This window comes from Chaetodon trifascialis, chromosome 7, assembly GCF_039877785.1.
Source record: "Chaetodon trifascialis isolate fChaTrf1 chromosome 7, fChaTrf1.hap1, whole genome shotgun sequence".
NCBI lineage: Eukaryota > Metazoa > Chordata > Actinopteri > Chaetodontiformes > Chaetodontidae > Chaetodon > Chaetodon trifascialis.
Window position 1 is genome coordinate 13,030,109 of NC_092062.1, and position 13,691 is coordinate 13,043,799.

Here is a 13,691-nt window from a genome sequence, read left to right on the forward strand (position 1 = left end):
GACAAAGTCAACAACTGTAAATTTCAGTATCTGTATTTTAATCTCTATGACCTCCCTTAAAGAGAAATTACATCATCATCCAATGTTAAATTTTAATGCCCCCAAATTTCTTATGTGTCCCCTGTTTTATATATTGAGCAGGAAGTGATGACTGCTTTAGACCGTTTTAGCCGTTACCATCACATCTGGAGAAAGGACCGTGAAGACACCATGCGAAAGTATGATAAACTAAATGACGGATATACATATCTGAGTGCGAGTCCACTGACAGCTAATGGTTTGTTTGTTGTTGTTTTTTACAGATTCATCCAGGGCAGCCCCTTGCTGTCAGAGTTTGAGTGCCGGATTCTTTTCTATCGAGACCTGGAGCTGGAAATAAACGCTGAACCAGAGTACATCACAGTAGGAGCTTTGGCACTATTCACAGGTTAGATGAAGTTGCTGGACTGTTATGAGCTCTCTTTGCTTCTTGTATCATCATTACTTGCTTGCTTTGATAAAAGCACAGCACTTTGAAAATGTGCTTATTGCCAACAAGGGATCTAAACAAAGTGTGACACTGGCATGAAACACAGTAGACTTTTAGCCAATGCATCACTGATCTCTGCATGCTCACGTGGATGTCTTTGTACCAGTGGACCTGAAGATGTCCCTCACTGCTGAAACCAAGAACTGGATGGTGGACTACGGACTGTACTGTAACAGGAAATATCGCTCAGAGATGGAGCAGATCTTTGCTTTTGTTGATGAAGCAGGGAAAAAACTGAATCGTCAGATCAAAGACCTGGATGACATTCGCATTGCCATGGCAGCTCTCAAGGAGATCAGAGAGCACCAGATATCTATTGATTTTCAAGTTGGTCCCATAGAGGTAAAGTACTGCGTTAGGTCTTTAATACAGCATACACACACAGTGGGGACAGGGGTGGATGTTTTTAGTAGTGTAGATGACAGCATTTTTGCTAATCTTTTAATGTATATTGACATAATTTGAGTATAATGTTTAAAAAGTGCTTAGGTTTAGTCCTGTATCAGACTCTCAGTGGCATTGCAGAAGACAAGTACTTCAAACTCTTGCATGTTTTATGTAAATGTCTGATTAATGACCCAAATGATGATGTAAGTTGCCAGTACTTGTATACATCAGGTGAAAAATGAGGCATCTTCTTTGTACCTTACAGGAGTCCTATGCCATGCTTCATAAATATGAGCTGTCGGTGGCAAAAGAGGAGGCCGATAAGGTGGATACGCTGCGTTATAGCTGGGAAAAGCTGCTGTCGCGAAGCACAGAGGTACAGAATGAGCTGGTGGCTTTGCAGCCCAATTTCAGAGGAGAGCTCGTCAGCAATGTGGAGACCTTTCTGGAAGACTGCCAACACTTTTACCTGGATTATGAGAAGGTAAAGGAAACATGAGACAGAAAATGCAAGACACAAGCGCACACTCAAAGGCTTCTGAGTTTTCTGGTTTTGAGTACAACACATCATTTACATGGCTACTTAATTAGCCATGTCTCCTCACATTTCCCTTGCATCACTGCTCGTGTCTTCAGCGGGAGAGACAAGGTGCAAGGAAAGGACACAAGTGAAGGAAAGGTGAATGCATTAAAGGGGATTGGGATGTACCCACTGACTTTTTCCTCTCTGCTTCAGGATGGCCCCATGGTGGTGGGGCTGGCTCCTCAGGATGCCAGTGATAGACTCATCATGTTCCAGGTTTGTTACTGACAGTCTGAGCTGAGCGTAATAATTCAGTTATTATTTAGTCTGTCAATCACTGTGTTCAGAATTTGGGTCTGGAAATTGGCCTTGTTCCCCACAGAGCCAGTTATGATGATTTTATTTTTTTTGACAGTTTTTTGCCTTTGAATGTTTTTTCCTTTTTCTTTTTCATTCATTGCAAATAATTTTTGCTCTGTGTAACATTTATACATGGAGAATAGCATATATTCAAATGTACAATGGCTGAAAAACAGTATATTAAATAATTTTGAATTATATAAATTTCTAATACTGTAGTGATGTTTGCGGATTTGTTACCTTTCTTATCTTTAGAATCGATTTGACAACCTCTTCAGGAAGTACATCACTTACACTGGCGGCGAGGAGCTGTTTGGACTTCCTGTTACCCAGCATCCCCAGCTGTTGGAGATTAGGAAGCAGCTGACTCTGCTGCAGAAGTTGTATGGCCTTTACAACAATGTCATCGAAACAGTCAATGGTTACTATGATATCCTCTGGGCTGACATCCACATCGAGAAGATAAATAACGAACTACTGGACTTTCAGACAAGGTGTATTTCCTGTGACATTCATCTTATTACTACATTGAAATACTCTCTTTGTAGTTTTACGCTTCTAGTGGAGCTTTTGTTCTGTGAGCAGGTCCCTCTTTTGTTTGTGTCATGTATGTCATGTAAGTCACACTGTTCTACTGATCAGCATGTGGTGGTAACACAGCAACATACTGCATTATTATCAAAAGACAGGGAAGAAGAAGAAGTAAAGCAAGAAGGAAATGCACTCACCATGTTTGTTAGACCTCACGGATACACACACTGTGATTACGAAGTTCTTTTTGTTTACTCTATAGGACACCTTGAAGTAAATTCAACTGATCAGTATTGAACCAACCGTTTTAACCGAAGTTGTGCTGACCTTTGCTCAACTGGAAGTGGAAGTGACAGTGAGACACTTCCAGGAAATATAATGCACCTCCTACTGAACTCTAACAAACCAAACAAGACAACCAAATGCAGCCGTGAAGGTGTTTTACTGAATACACTAGAAAGGGGGCTTTTGCACGTAGCAATCAAACCATCGTGTTGTCACAGAAGTGAGCGTCCATCAAATGTGCCCACAGTCATATAAAGAAAAACTAGAAGAGTGCACTCAGAGTCAAGATGCACCACCAGGTGGGACTGGGGGCATGTGGGTGAAGCAGCCATCCAGTTAGGAGGGATGAGGAGTCAGCAGTCAATGATGAGTAAGCAGTCAGTAAAACTCAAAGCAACACGAGAGGCCGTTGAGCAAACAGCCATAAATGTGCACGAAAAAAAAAAAACATGCTGATGGGTCCAGTAGTAGGCGAGATGAGCTGCAGACAGATGAACACATGGACACGCCCACTCAAACGCACGACCAAATGCGTGATCCCCTCCAGGTTCATGGCTGGAGGAGATATTATCAGAAGAAAAGAAAATGAAAAGGGGGAAAAATGAGGTGATTTTCATTAGTCTGCCTTTCTCTTCAGCATCGCCCCTTTCCTGGCTCAGTACAGAGTCATTCCCCTGGAATTATCTCATAAAATGTTTTTCATCAAGCATGGCATGAATGCTCAGAGGGATTTCAATTTCATCATTTCTGCCCACATTTATCTTTACATTCTGTCCTCTTCAAGGATTTATTGTGTATTTGTTGGAGGGAAACTGAAGAGGAAAGAGGCTCGGTTAATACAAGTTCAAGGCATTTCATCTGGAGAAAGTAGTGTCCACTTTTGTGTTCTCTTCACAGTATGAGGGTCATTGAAGGTTGTTAGCAGTTGCAAGAGGAGTATGTGCTGCTGTAGCAGTTTCAGAAGCCAGGACAGAAATGTTGTCTATCAATTTTAGAAGTGTTGCTTTGGGCTGAGTACACTGTGCAGAAGTGCTGGTGCATGTGAGTCTCAGAGGGACATGCGTGTACACCTCTTGGACTTGATTCTCGTTTGGAAAACATGTATTCGCTTTGATTTTGTTGACCATTGTATCCTTTAACAACCAGGTGTCGCAAGCTGCCTCGTGCTCTGAAAGAGTGGCAGGCTTTCCTGGACCTGAAGAAAACGATTGATGAATTCAGTGAGTGCTGCCCCCTGCTGGAACTCATGACTAACAAGGCTATGATGACTCGCCACTGGAAAAGAATTACTGAGGTCAGTTGAATAAGGCCACCAACATACCGCTGCAGTTACCAGTTATTTCCACTAAAGAGTGACTCATCAGCTACATCTACTTGATTAATAATAATCATAATAATGATAATATATGTAATAAAAACTGCTGTCTTGACATTTGATATGAATAGACGTTCTCATTTGAACACTGTCTACCTGATTTTGTGCCAAGGTGACCGGGCATACCTTTGAGGTGGAATCTGATACATTCAAGCTACGCAACATCATGGAGGCTCCTCTGCTGAAGTATAAAGAGGAGATAGAGGTAAGAATGAATTGTACTACCCTGCTACATACTGTATCCCATTCAATGTTGAATCTAATGCAAAAACGTGCTAATTTAAGAATATTCTTAAATGTTTTAAATGATTCTTTTTTTTGTTATTTCTTGTATGTCATGCATGAGGTTAACATATGGTGTAGTAAAGTTGCAATATGCCTATGTGTTTAAGCGCTAGCATAATTTTCATACAGAACATTAAATCAGTTGTCGATCACAGTAATAGCTGATGTCTTTATGGAAAGCTTGTTTGTATTTTTTTATTTATTTTGTCAAAATATTTGGAGCTTCACAACATTTTGGATGACAATGGTGATGATATAAATGAAAAAGTCTTTAGTGATATTGATAATGATAATTGATACTAATGATGATTATGTTGATAAAAGGTTTGTTTGTAGTCGTACTGCCTTTTGTCCCACAGTAACAATTTTTTCTTCCTAATGTATGTACTGCTGTAATGACTGAGAAAAACAACAAAAAGTTTGAACCCAAAGGCACAACTCACAGGCAGACAGGTTAAGATAAAAAGCAGTATATGGAACAGTGCAGATAACAGAATGAAAACTAGGAGCTGGCTAAAGTCGTGACAACATGACTCATATCCTGGTGGAGATAATTAAAATGTTTATTTTTACTTCTTTTGCCACTGCACTGATCACATTCCGGTGCAGGATATCTGTATCAGTGCAGTGAAAGAGCGGGATATTGAGCAGAAGCTGAAGCAAGTGATCGCTGAGTGGGACAACAAGACCTTTACGTTTGCCAACTTTAAGACCCGTGGAGAACTGCTCCTGAGAGGAGACAGCACATCAGAGATCATTGCCAGCATGGAGGACAGCCTGATGATTTTGGGGTCTCTCATGAGCAACAGGTATGTCAGTGCTGATCCTGATTACATCATCAGTATTAGGATTTTTATGAGGGCCATAAATTGCATCAGAGCATTTTCTGCAGGGCAATTTATTTGACTGTGTTGTCGACTTCACAGCAACTAAGCCAGCTGTCACTGTGTGTGGTTTAATGTCTGGTTTACATGCTGATGTAACTCGTTTCCCAGGTACAACACCCCATTTAAAGCCCAGATTCAGAAGTGGGTTCAGAATCTTTCCAACACCACTGATATCATAGAAAACTGGATGACGGTCCAGAACCTCTGGATCTACCTGGAAGCTGTGTTTGTGGGTGGAGACATCGCTAAACAGCTGCCAAAGGTAGATTACATCACAGTGAATTTGTCATATTTGACTCTCTAATCTCAATGGATACTTGGACTGTTTTCAGTTGAACACATGTCAAAAAGGAGTAGCAAATGATCACATTCTGTTTTATTTATGTTTTACACAGCGTCCCAACTTTTTTAGGATTCAAAACAACCAATTTTTTTTCTATTACAACTTGACAAAACAAAGAAAATACAATCTCTGATAATCACATGACTCATTGACTCAACCTTTTTTAGGAAGCAAAGCGTTTCTCAAACATCGACAAATCATGGGTGAAGATCATGATGCGGGCTCATGAGATGCCCAATGTAGTACAGTCATGCGTGGGGGATGAGACAATGGGGCAGCTGCTTCCTCACCTCCTCGAACAGCTGGAGATCTGCCAGAAGTCACTTACAGGGTGAGTACAAAGGGCCAAAATCCGGATTCAGCTATACCTCAAAACAATATGAAGGTTTGAAGGGTGAGAACTTCAGACAGAGTAATGCCGGTAACTTTCTAAAACTTTTTTTAATTATCATGCTGTCCAACAGCTATTTGGAGAAGAAGCGTCTGCTGTTTCCTCGTTTCTTCTTTGTCTCTGACCCTGCGCTGCTGGAGATCTTGGGCCAGGCCTCTGACTCCCACACCATCCAAGCCCACCTCCTCAACGTCTTCGACAACATCAAATGTGTCCGCTTCCACGACAAGGTGCATTTTCCATGGAGCCCCCTCAGAGTGTTTTTATTGTTTGTAGAACACAGTTGCTGTTCTGACAGGTCAGGGTAACAGAACAATGGCATCTTCAGAACTGAAGTTCTAAAACAAATAATTGCTACAGAGTGAATAAAATCAGAATCAGAATCAGAATGGTGCAGAAGAGGGGAACATATACATTCATGTAACAGCATATTCTTTTCCAATTTCGCACATGAAAATAAAAAATCTGTGATTGTAATCTATAAAATGTGTCATCGTTCTCAGGTGTATGACCGTATTCTGGCTGTATCATCACGGGAAGGGGAGACTGTGGAGCTGGAGCGTCCCGTCACAGCAGAGGGGAATGTAGAGGTCTGGCTCAATGCTTTGCTGAGGGAATCCCAGAGGTCTTTGCACCTGGTGATCCGACAGGCTGCCCTGACCATCCAGGACTCAGGCTTCCAGCTTATCGACTTCCTCAACTCCTTCCCTGCTCAGGTAGATCATAGTTGATTCCCCTAATATTTCAAGAAATGGATCATAGCATTAATCTCTTTAATTTAAGTGTCTCAGTACATGTGACCATCACACACACACAGTGATGTGCTTACCAAATATACTTGTCCTTGATCCAGGTGGGCTTGCTGGGTATTCAGATGATATGGACAAGGGACGCTGAGGAGGCTCTGACCAATGCCCGATATGATCGGCGCATTATGGCCAAAACCAACCAGCTGTTCCTAGATCTGCTCAACACACTGATTGACATGACTACAAGAGACCTGGGGACTGTAGAGAGGACCAAGTACGAGACCCTCATCACCATCCATGTCCACCAGAGGGACATATTTGATGACCTGGTGAGTGTGTTCATCATTTAGTACTGTTGAACCTCCTCTATGATAGCTTAGTAAATTGAAGTATGTTTCACCATACAAACAAGCCCTTTAAAATTTCTGTTCAAGGATATTACCAGAATCTCCTGCTCAAGAAAGCCATCCTTTACTCAGATACCCTCGGTCTGGGGTGTTAAAAGAAAAAGATTCAATTCTGTCTGACAGAAGTCTTCAAAGCATTTCCATCGGCAGCCAGGTGATATTAAGACCTAGAGAAAGAGCTTGTCTTTGAAGTCTTCCATCCAGGCACAGTAAATTGCCCAGCTGGCCTCCAAAGGTGAATAGTACAGATGTGAAGTAACTTTATTTGGTCACGTTGCTTTTTTGTTTTTTTAATCATTATTATTTCATCCCCTCATATCTGTATTCATTTATTCTCCTCTCATTTTCCCTCTCTCTCCCTGTGCATTTCTTGAAACATCTCCTGCTGTCCTCTTCATCCCACTTCCCTCTTTCTATAATATCTATTGCCCTTCTTCTGTCCCCTCCTCTTTTTTCTGTCCTTACACCTTTTTTCTCTCTCTTGATTTACCACCATCCTCATTCTGCTGCCTCTTTTCACTGTACTTTACTCATTTTCTCCTCGAGTCTTTTTTTTTTTTTTTGCCATCCTTCTGCCCTCGCCTTTATCTTCCTTACATCTAATTTCCATCTCATGGCCTCTCACCTCTTTTCTTTCATCTTTCCCTTATCTGCCTCTCCCCCTTTTCCACCTTAAAATAACCTTTCTGTGAACTTATCCTTCTCATACATCCTTCTCTTACACCCGTCCTTCCCCTTTTGTCCTGCTTTAATGTCTCACCTCACATCATCTCCTAAATGCTGCCCCTCAATTTCCTATTCTTCACTTGCCATCTTGCCTTCTCTCTCCCCCTTCTCTCCACCCTTTCATCTTGCTCCCCTTCTCTTTCCCCCTGCCTCTCCTCTCTCCCTCGCTCTTCTGTTCTCTTCTCTTTGTCCCTCCTTCTCACTCTCATCCTTACCCTTTCTCCTTCCAGTGCCGGCTCCATGTCAAAAGCCCCAACGACTTTGAGTGGCTGAAGCAGTGCCGTTTCTACTTCAATGAGGACTCAGACAAGATGATCATCAACATCACAGACGTGGGTTTTGTCTACCAAAATGAATTCTTGGGCTGCACTGAAAGGCTCGTCATTACGCCGTTGACTGACAGGTAGAGGGCCATCCATGATGGCACACACACATGTGACATTGGTATGTAGCATGGCATTGGTGTGGATGCTTTATCGTGATTGTAATTGTTTCAATGAAGGCCTTCAGTATGCTTCACACACAGTGCTTGTCAGATGGTCCAACAGCTTCTGAAACCTCTCCTCGCACACCTCTCTGATGGTGGAATCAGGGGGCTTTCAGAAACACACAGCCTTGACAATCACGTCCCCTGTGCATAGAGATTGGCCAGTTGTGGAGGAATGAAAGAGGGCAGTGTTTGAATTTTTCTCTACACACAACTACATCCATCATTTTCGCTGTGCACAAGTCCTCCATCAAGAATTCCTGCAAGGACAGGCTGTCCAAAAATATTACTTTCTTTAAATGTGGCAATTTCCAGTAACTGCAAACGCAGAGCACAAACTTGTATTTACTTGAGCCTTTTATTTTGGCCTTCCTATCATCTGAAATGTCCTCGTCACTAATTTAGGCACCGTTGCCCAGTCGTCTGGACTGTTAGTCAGAGGTGCACCTCACTTCCAAAACACCCATCATTGACAAGAAAAGCATTTAAAAGTTTAGGTTTCTAATCTTGGGAAACACAACACCGTTGGTATTGCACAGTTCGAACAATTACAAGACAACCTGGAAATAATTGCACACTCACAGAAAATGTTACCATAGTTTGTAGCTAAGTCAGCAATTCTATACTGTTTTCTTTAGAGAGAAATAGCAACAGCAAAGTATTTTATGAAAGTGCTCAAGATATGTTTGTACTGATAACTGTTTTCTCTGTGATCCAGTGGAAATGTTCATTATAGCACGAATCTATATTTAATAGGTTACCATCTCTGTGGCTGACTAATGACTGGACTTGGGGCGAAGAGAGACAGAGAGAGCAATGGAATAGAGAAGAGAAGAAATTGGAGAGGAGGAGTTGGCCTTCTTGAACAGCGACCACTGTGCAAGAGGACGGAGGATATGACACACAGAGAGAGGGAGCAAGATGATTAGACAGAGGGAGGTAGACAGAAGTCCACCAACAGCCAGTGTCAGACTAACAGACACACAGAGAGACATAATAGACAAGACAGAGAGAAAAAAGATGAGAGACAAGGAGAAAGAAATGAGAAGAGACAGCAGCAGGGAGGGAGCCACCAGCAGACATCAGACAGCAGCACTCCAAAGAAGTGGCCTGCTGTCCTTATGGCCGAAGGCGCCAAGACAGCCCTGATTTTCTCACTGTCTTCTTTCCCTGCCTGAAATACTATCTGATTCCGTCTCTTCGGTTAGAGTCTGCTGTGCTGCTTTCCTTTCTGTCACTCCCTGTGTTTACTCTTCCTCTTTCACATTGTCTGTCCTTCGTCCTCTCTGCCAGTGCATCAAGTTTGAAAATGAGTAAAGGGACAATGAGTTTCGAAGATTCTTCATAATAGCAGTGTTCTGATATCTCTTCTCTAAAGGACATAAAATTGGTTGCAAGTGATGTTTCACAATGATTTTTAGAGGCCAGTAATGCAGTGAAGATGGCCAGCCAGAGGGCCTGGGTCAGTTCCCAGTGTCAGTCGTCCTCTCTTTAGAAGTGTCCTTGGGCAAGAAACTGAATCCCCACCAGTTTCAGCGCAGCGTTGTCTAGCTGTGCATGACCTCCAACCTCCCTGTGGAGAATCATATCATATTAGAATAACTGTGTGATAAATTGAATGCGATGGAAAATTAAAACTGCTTTGCGTGGAAGCCAATTCTTAACCTTATCATGCCTCTGAAATGCATCTGTCTTCCTGTCTGTGTTTGGCCAGGTGCTACATCACCCTAGCCCAGGCTCTAGGTATGAGTATGGGTGGAGCCCCTGCTGGTCCAGCAGGAACAGGTAAGACTGAGACCTGAAAGTATTAAGTGAGGAAGAATGTGTCTATGAAATAGTGCTTTTATCCAATTAGGAACATGGGATATTGAGAAAACATGGCATTGACTGCAGCTCCTTATCTGTGGTATTGTGCCATGTTGTATTACAGCAATTTTGGGGGACCTCGCCAAGGTCCCAAATTAATTTTAAATTGTTGTGAAACAATAATTTATATACATATTTTTCTGAATTTCATAATAAAAATTGTTGCAGCTCATTTTGTGGTGTGGCAAATCTTCCTTTTTTTTTTGATCAGGTAAGACAGAGACCACAAAAGACATGGGCCGCTGTCTGGGAAAGTATGTTGTGGTTTTCAACTGTTCTGACCAGATGGACTTCAGAGGCTTAGGAAGAATATTCAAAGGTAAGAGCCACAAATTGGTGCTATTATGTTATTGCAAATGAAGCAGCACCAGAAATAGTGAAGGGTCAAATGGGATTTGGGATGACCGATACAGTTTTTGAATAAATCCTAGGTAGACATACTGGATATATTGGATATATTATCACTGCAACAAAGTGACCATAAACTTGCATGCATCTGATTTCCAGGACTGGCTCAGTCTGGTTCGTGGGGCTGTTTTGACGAGTTCAACCGCATTGACCTCCCAGTTTTATCGGTGGCAGCCCAGCAGATCGCCATAGTTCTCACCTGCAAGAAGGAACGCCGCAAAAATTTTATTTTCACTGATGGAGACAATGTAGATATGAGCCCTGAGTTTGGCATCTTCCTTACCATGGTCAGTGACAGTGCCATTATTTCAAAATTTAGGTAGAAACTGCAGCAACGCTTTATTAGCAGACAACATGACGACACATATAAATACACATAATGCTTTCTGATGCACTGTAACAGTCTGAAACATTGTTGATGTGATTTATAATGAATTACAACTTTAAGTGTCTTATGGATGCTCTTAAATAGTTATAAGCATAAGGTTGACTGATGGGGCTTATAACACATCGTGACTACTTATACTTACCATCACACACATCAGCAATCAGCTGTAGTAAGGACTCATAGTATCCTGAGATCTGACATCTATATGTTTTATGTAATACTCTCCTGTTGTCCCTTTTCTTTTCCTGTATGATCAGAACCCAGGTTATGCAGGTCGCCAGGAGCTTCCTGAGAACCTGAAGATCAACTTCCGCTCTGTGGCCATGATGGTTCCTGACCGTCAAATCATCATCAGGGTTAAACTGGCCAGTTGTGGGTTTATAGACAACATGGAGCTGGCCCGCAAGTTCTTCACTCTTTACAAGCTGTGTGAGGAGCAACTTTCCAAGCAGGTAAAAATATGGATGAGATGAGTACAAAATGTTGGCAGCTATCAGACTTTAGGCTTTGCTAACCTTTCACCACCTGTCTTACATGTCTTTTTCATATATGCAGTATTTAAAGTGCTTAATTTTTGAAATACTTGGAAAGGCTTGTTACAGAGACTTAAAACAGTAGGTGAATAAATAAAGAGCTGGTTTTACAGAGCTGTCAAACAGATCACTATGAATCTAAAATGCTCTTTGTCATTGTCCAGGTTCATTATGACTTTGGCCTGCGCAACATCCTGTCAGTGCTGCGAACACTGGGAGCAGCCAAGCGAGCCAACCCCAGTGACACGGAGTCCACCATCGTTATGAGGGTCCTCAGGGACATGAACTTATCGAAACTGGTTGGTCTAGAATACAATATAATACAATAGAGCTAGAAAGAAAAGATATACAAAATCATTCAAAGATATAGCAAAAAAGAGTCAATGATGGATCCAATTTTAATTACAAAGGAAATAGTCACACCCAGACCAGAATATCAACCATATTTAAGAAACTCATCCTCAGCTGTTCTGTTTGGGTTTTTGTTCTCTTATGTCTCTGTGTACGCGTGTGTGTTTGCTAGATCGATGAGGATGAGCCGCTCTTCCTGAGCTTGATTGACGACCTCTTCCCGGGCATTCAACTTGATAAAGCAGGCTACCCTGAACTAGAGACTGCCATCGACAATCAGGTAGGCGGGCGTGAGGGATGAGTTTGTCTGTGTTTGCGAGGGAGAGTGAAGTGGCAGAGAAATACAGTAAGATGGAAGGACGAGGGAACAGAGAGCAAGAGAGAGTGAAGAGGGACAGAGGAAAAGTAAGCAGAGGCCAAGAGAGGGAAATGAAGAGGCTGAGTGAAATTGGGCAAAAGACTAATGGACTGTGTGACTGCTGTATCTTTCATGTCACTCTTAAACGTCTCATGATATAACACCCAAAGGGATTCAAATGGTGTCATTTGCAATTTGTCAAGGACCTAACCTAAGTAACTGTGGCAAACATAGTGCAGAGAAAATATAAAGTATGAGATACAGTAAAGTGAGGGCTCTTTAAATCACAGCATTATGGTGTGTGCATGTATTTGGTACATAATGTGCCTTCATCCATGCAGTAAAGCATGCTTGTCACTGTATCTCTTTAAATGCGTGTGAACCTGTGTGTGACTCTGTCAATGTGGTATATAATACTGCCATAACAGTATCAGCCAGATCATGTCACAGTATTTTGTATGCTTACTATGGTAAATAAAAGAAAACAGCAGATGGGTATACTATAATTGTGCTCCCTCAGGTTGAAGACGCAGGTCTGATTAGCCATCCTCCCTGGAAGCTGAAGGTCATCCAGCTGTTTGAGACACAGAGGGTCCGGCATGGCATGATGGCCCTGGGGCCCAGTGGGGCTGGAAAGACGACTTGTATACACACACTGATGAGGGCTATGACAGGTAGGGTTTTGTGCATGTTTTGGGATAAATGTTCAGGAAAAGACGCACAAATTTGCAATAAATTGGCTGATGTCGAAGCTACGTGTGAAAGAGACAAAGACAGATGGAGGGAGAATCAGCTTCTCTCCCTATAAACTTCAAGTGACACCTCACAAATCAGGACGTTCTTCTTTGTATGCATATTTTAGTCAGTTACTTATGCCTAACGTACAAATGTCTCCGTCATCGTCTTCCTTCCCTCAGAGTGTGGTCAGCCTCACAAAGAGATGCGCATGAACCCCAAAGCCATCACAGCACCTCAGATGTTTGGGCGACTAGATGTGGCCACAAATGACTGGACTGATGGCATTTTCTCCACACTGTGGAGGAAAACACTGAGAGCAAAGAAAGGTCAGAAAAGTTGCTCACTCAACAATGGTGGAGGCGAGATGAGCTGATATTAATACAATTTAAACTAGAAGTGATTATAAATTAGTATTTGTCATACTGTGTTCTAATTTGTATAAATGAAATCCTGTTTTTGTGTAAGTTAGAGAGCTTTTAATCTTTCTAAATAACAGGCGAGCATTGTAATTTTACTAGCTGACAGCTGATGTTGAAAAATGGTGTTTATCAGGCACGCTTTGGGATTAACCTTAATATCTTCAAATACCACAAGGGTGGTCTATAGGAAGCTTAGCACAAGATGTAATAACTGTTTGATTGGCAAATAGAGGAACATGGTGTCATAACAGCCTCCTCTCTTCTGTTAGAGGATGTCAGAAAACATGAGAGGGATCCCTGCTGAGGAAAGAAAGTATTCCTCAAGTGATTCATTAGTATTACTGATAATCTGTGGCTTTCTTTCT

General features: G+C 42.0%; 1 protein-coding gene across 5 annotated transcripts in view; it reads left to right on the plus strand.

Moving 5' to 3' along the window:
- dnah5 (dynein, axonemal, heavy chain 5) overlaps window positions 1–13,691 on the plus strand; it is an 86,864-nt gene that overhangs the window by 19,838 nt on the left and 53,335 nt on the right. For all 5 annotated transcript variants that reach the window (XM_070967434.1, XM_070967435.1, XM_070967436.1 and 2 more), the window contains exons 25-47: window positions 142–218; window positions 303–427; window positions 636–871; window positions 1,182–1,400; window positions 1,653–1,715; window positions 2,055–2,293; window positions 3,762–3,909; window positions 4,103–4,195; window positions 4,885–5,084; window positions 5,271–5,424; window positions 5,673–5,836; window positions 5,970–6,126; window positions 6,400–6,612; window positions 6,750–6,974; window positions 8,009–8,181; window positions 9,980–10,050; window positions 10,343–10,450; window positions 10,639–10,826; window positions 11,185–11,379; window positions 11,625–11,759; window positions 11,984–12,091; window positions 12,690–12,843; window positions 13,087–13,233. In XM_070967434.1, the coding sequence (XP_070823535.1) occupies window positions 142–218; window positions 303–427; window positions 636–871; window positions 1,182–1,400; window positions 1,653–1,715; window positions 2,055–2,293; window positions 3,762–3,909; window positions 4,103–4,195; window positions 4,885–5,084; window positions 5,271–5,424; window positions 5,673–5,836; window positions 5,970–6,126; window positions 6,400–6,612; window positions 6,750–6,974; window positions 8,009–8,181; window positions 9,980–10,050; window positions 10,343–10,450; window positions 10,639–10,826; window positions 11,185–11,379; window positions 11,625–11,759; window positions 11,984–12,091; window positions 12,690–12,843; window positions 13,087–13,233 (3,592 nt within the window). The remainder of the gene's footprint in view (window positions 1–141; window positions 219–302; window positions 428–635; window positions 872–1,181; window positions 1,401–1,652; window positions 1,716–2,054; window positions 2,294–3,761; window positions 3,910–4,102; window positions 4,196–4,884; window positions 5,085–5,270; window positions 5,425–5,672; window positions 5,837–5,969; window positions 6,127–6,399; window positions 6,613–6,749; window positions 6,975–8,008; window positions 8,182–9,979; window positions 10,051–10,342; window positions 10,451–10,638; window positions 10,827–11,184; window positions 11,380–11,624; window positions 11,760–11,983; window positions 12,092–12,689; window positions 12,844–13,086; window positions 13,234–13,691) is intronic.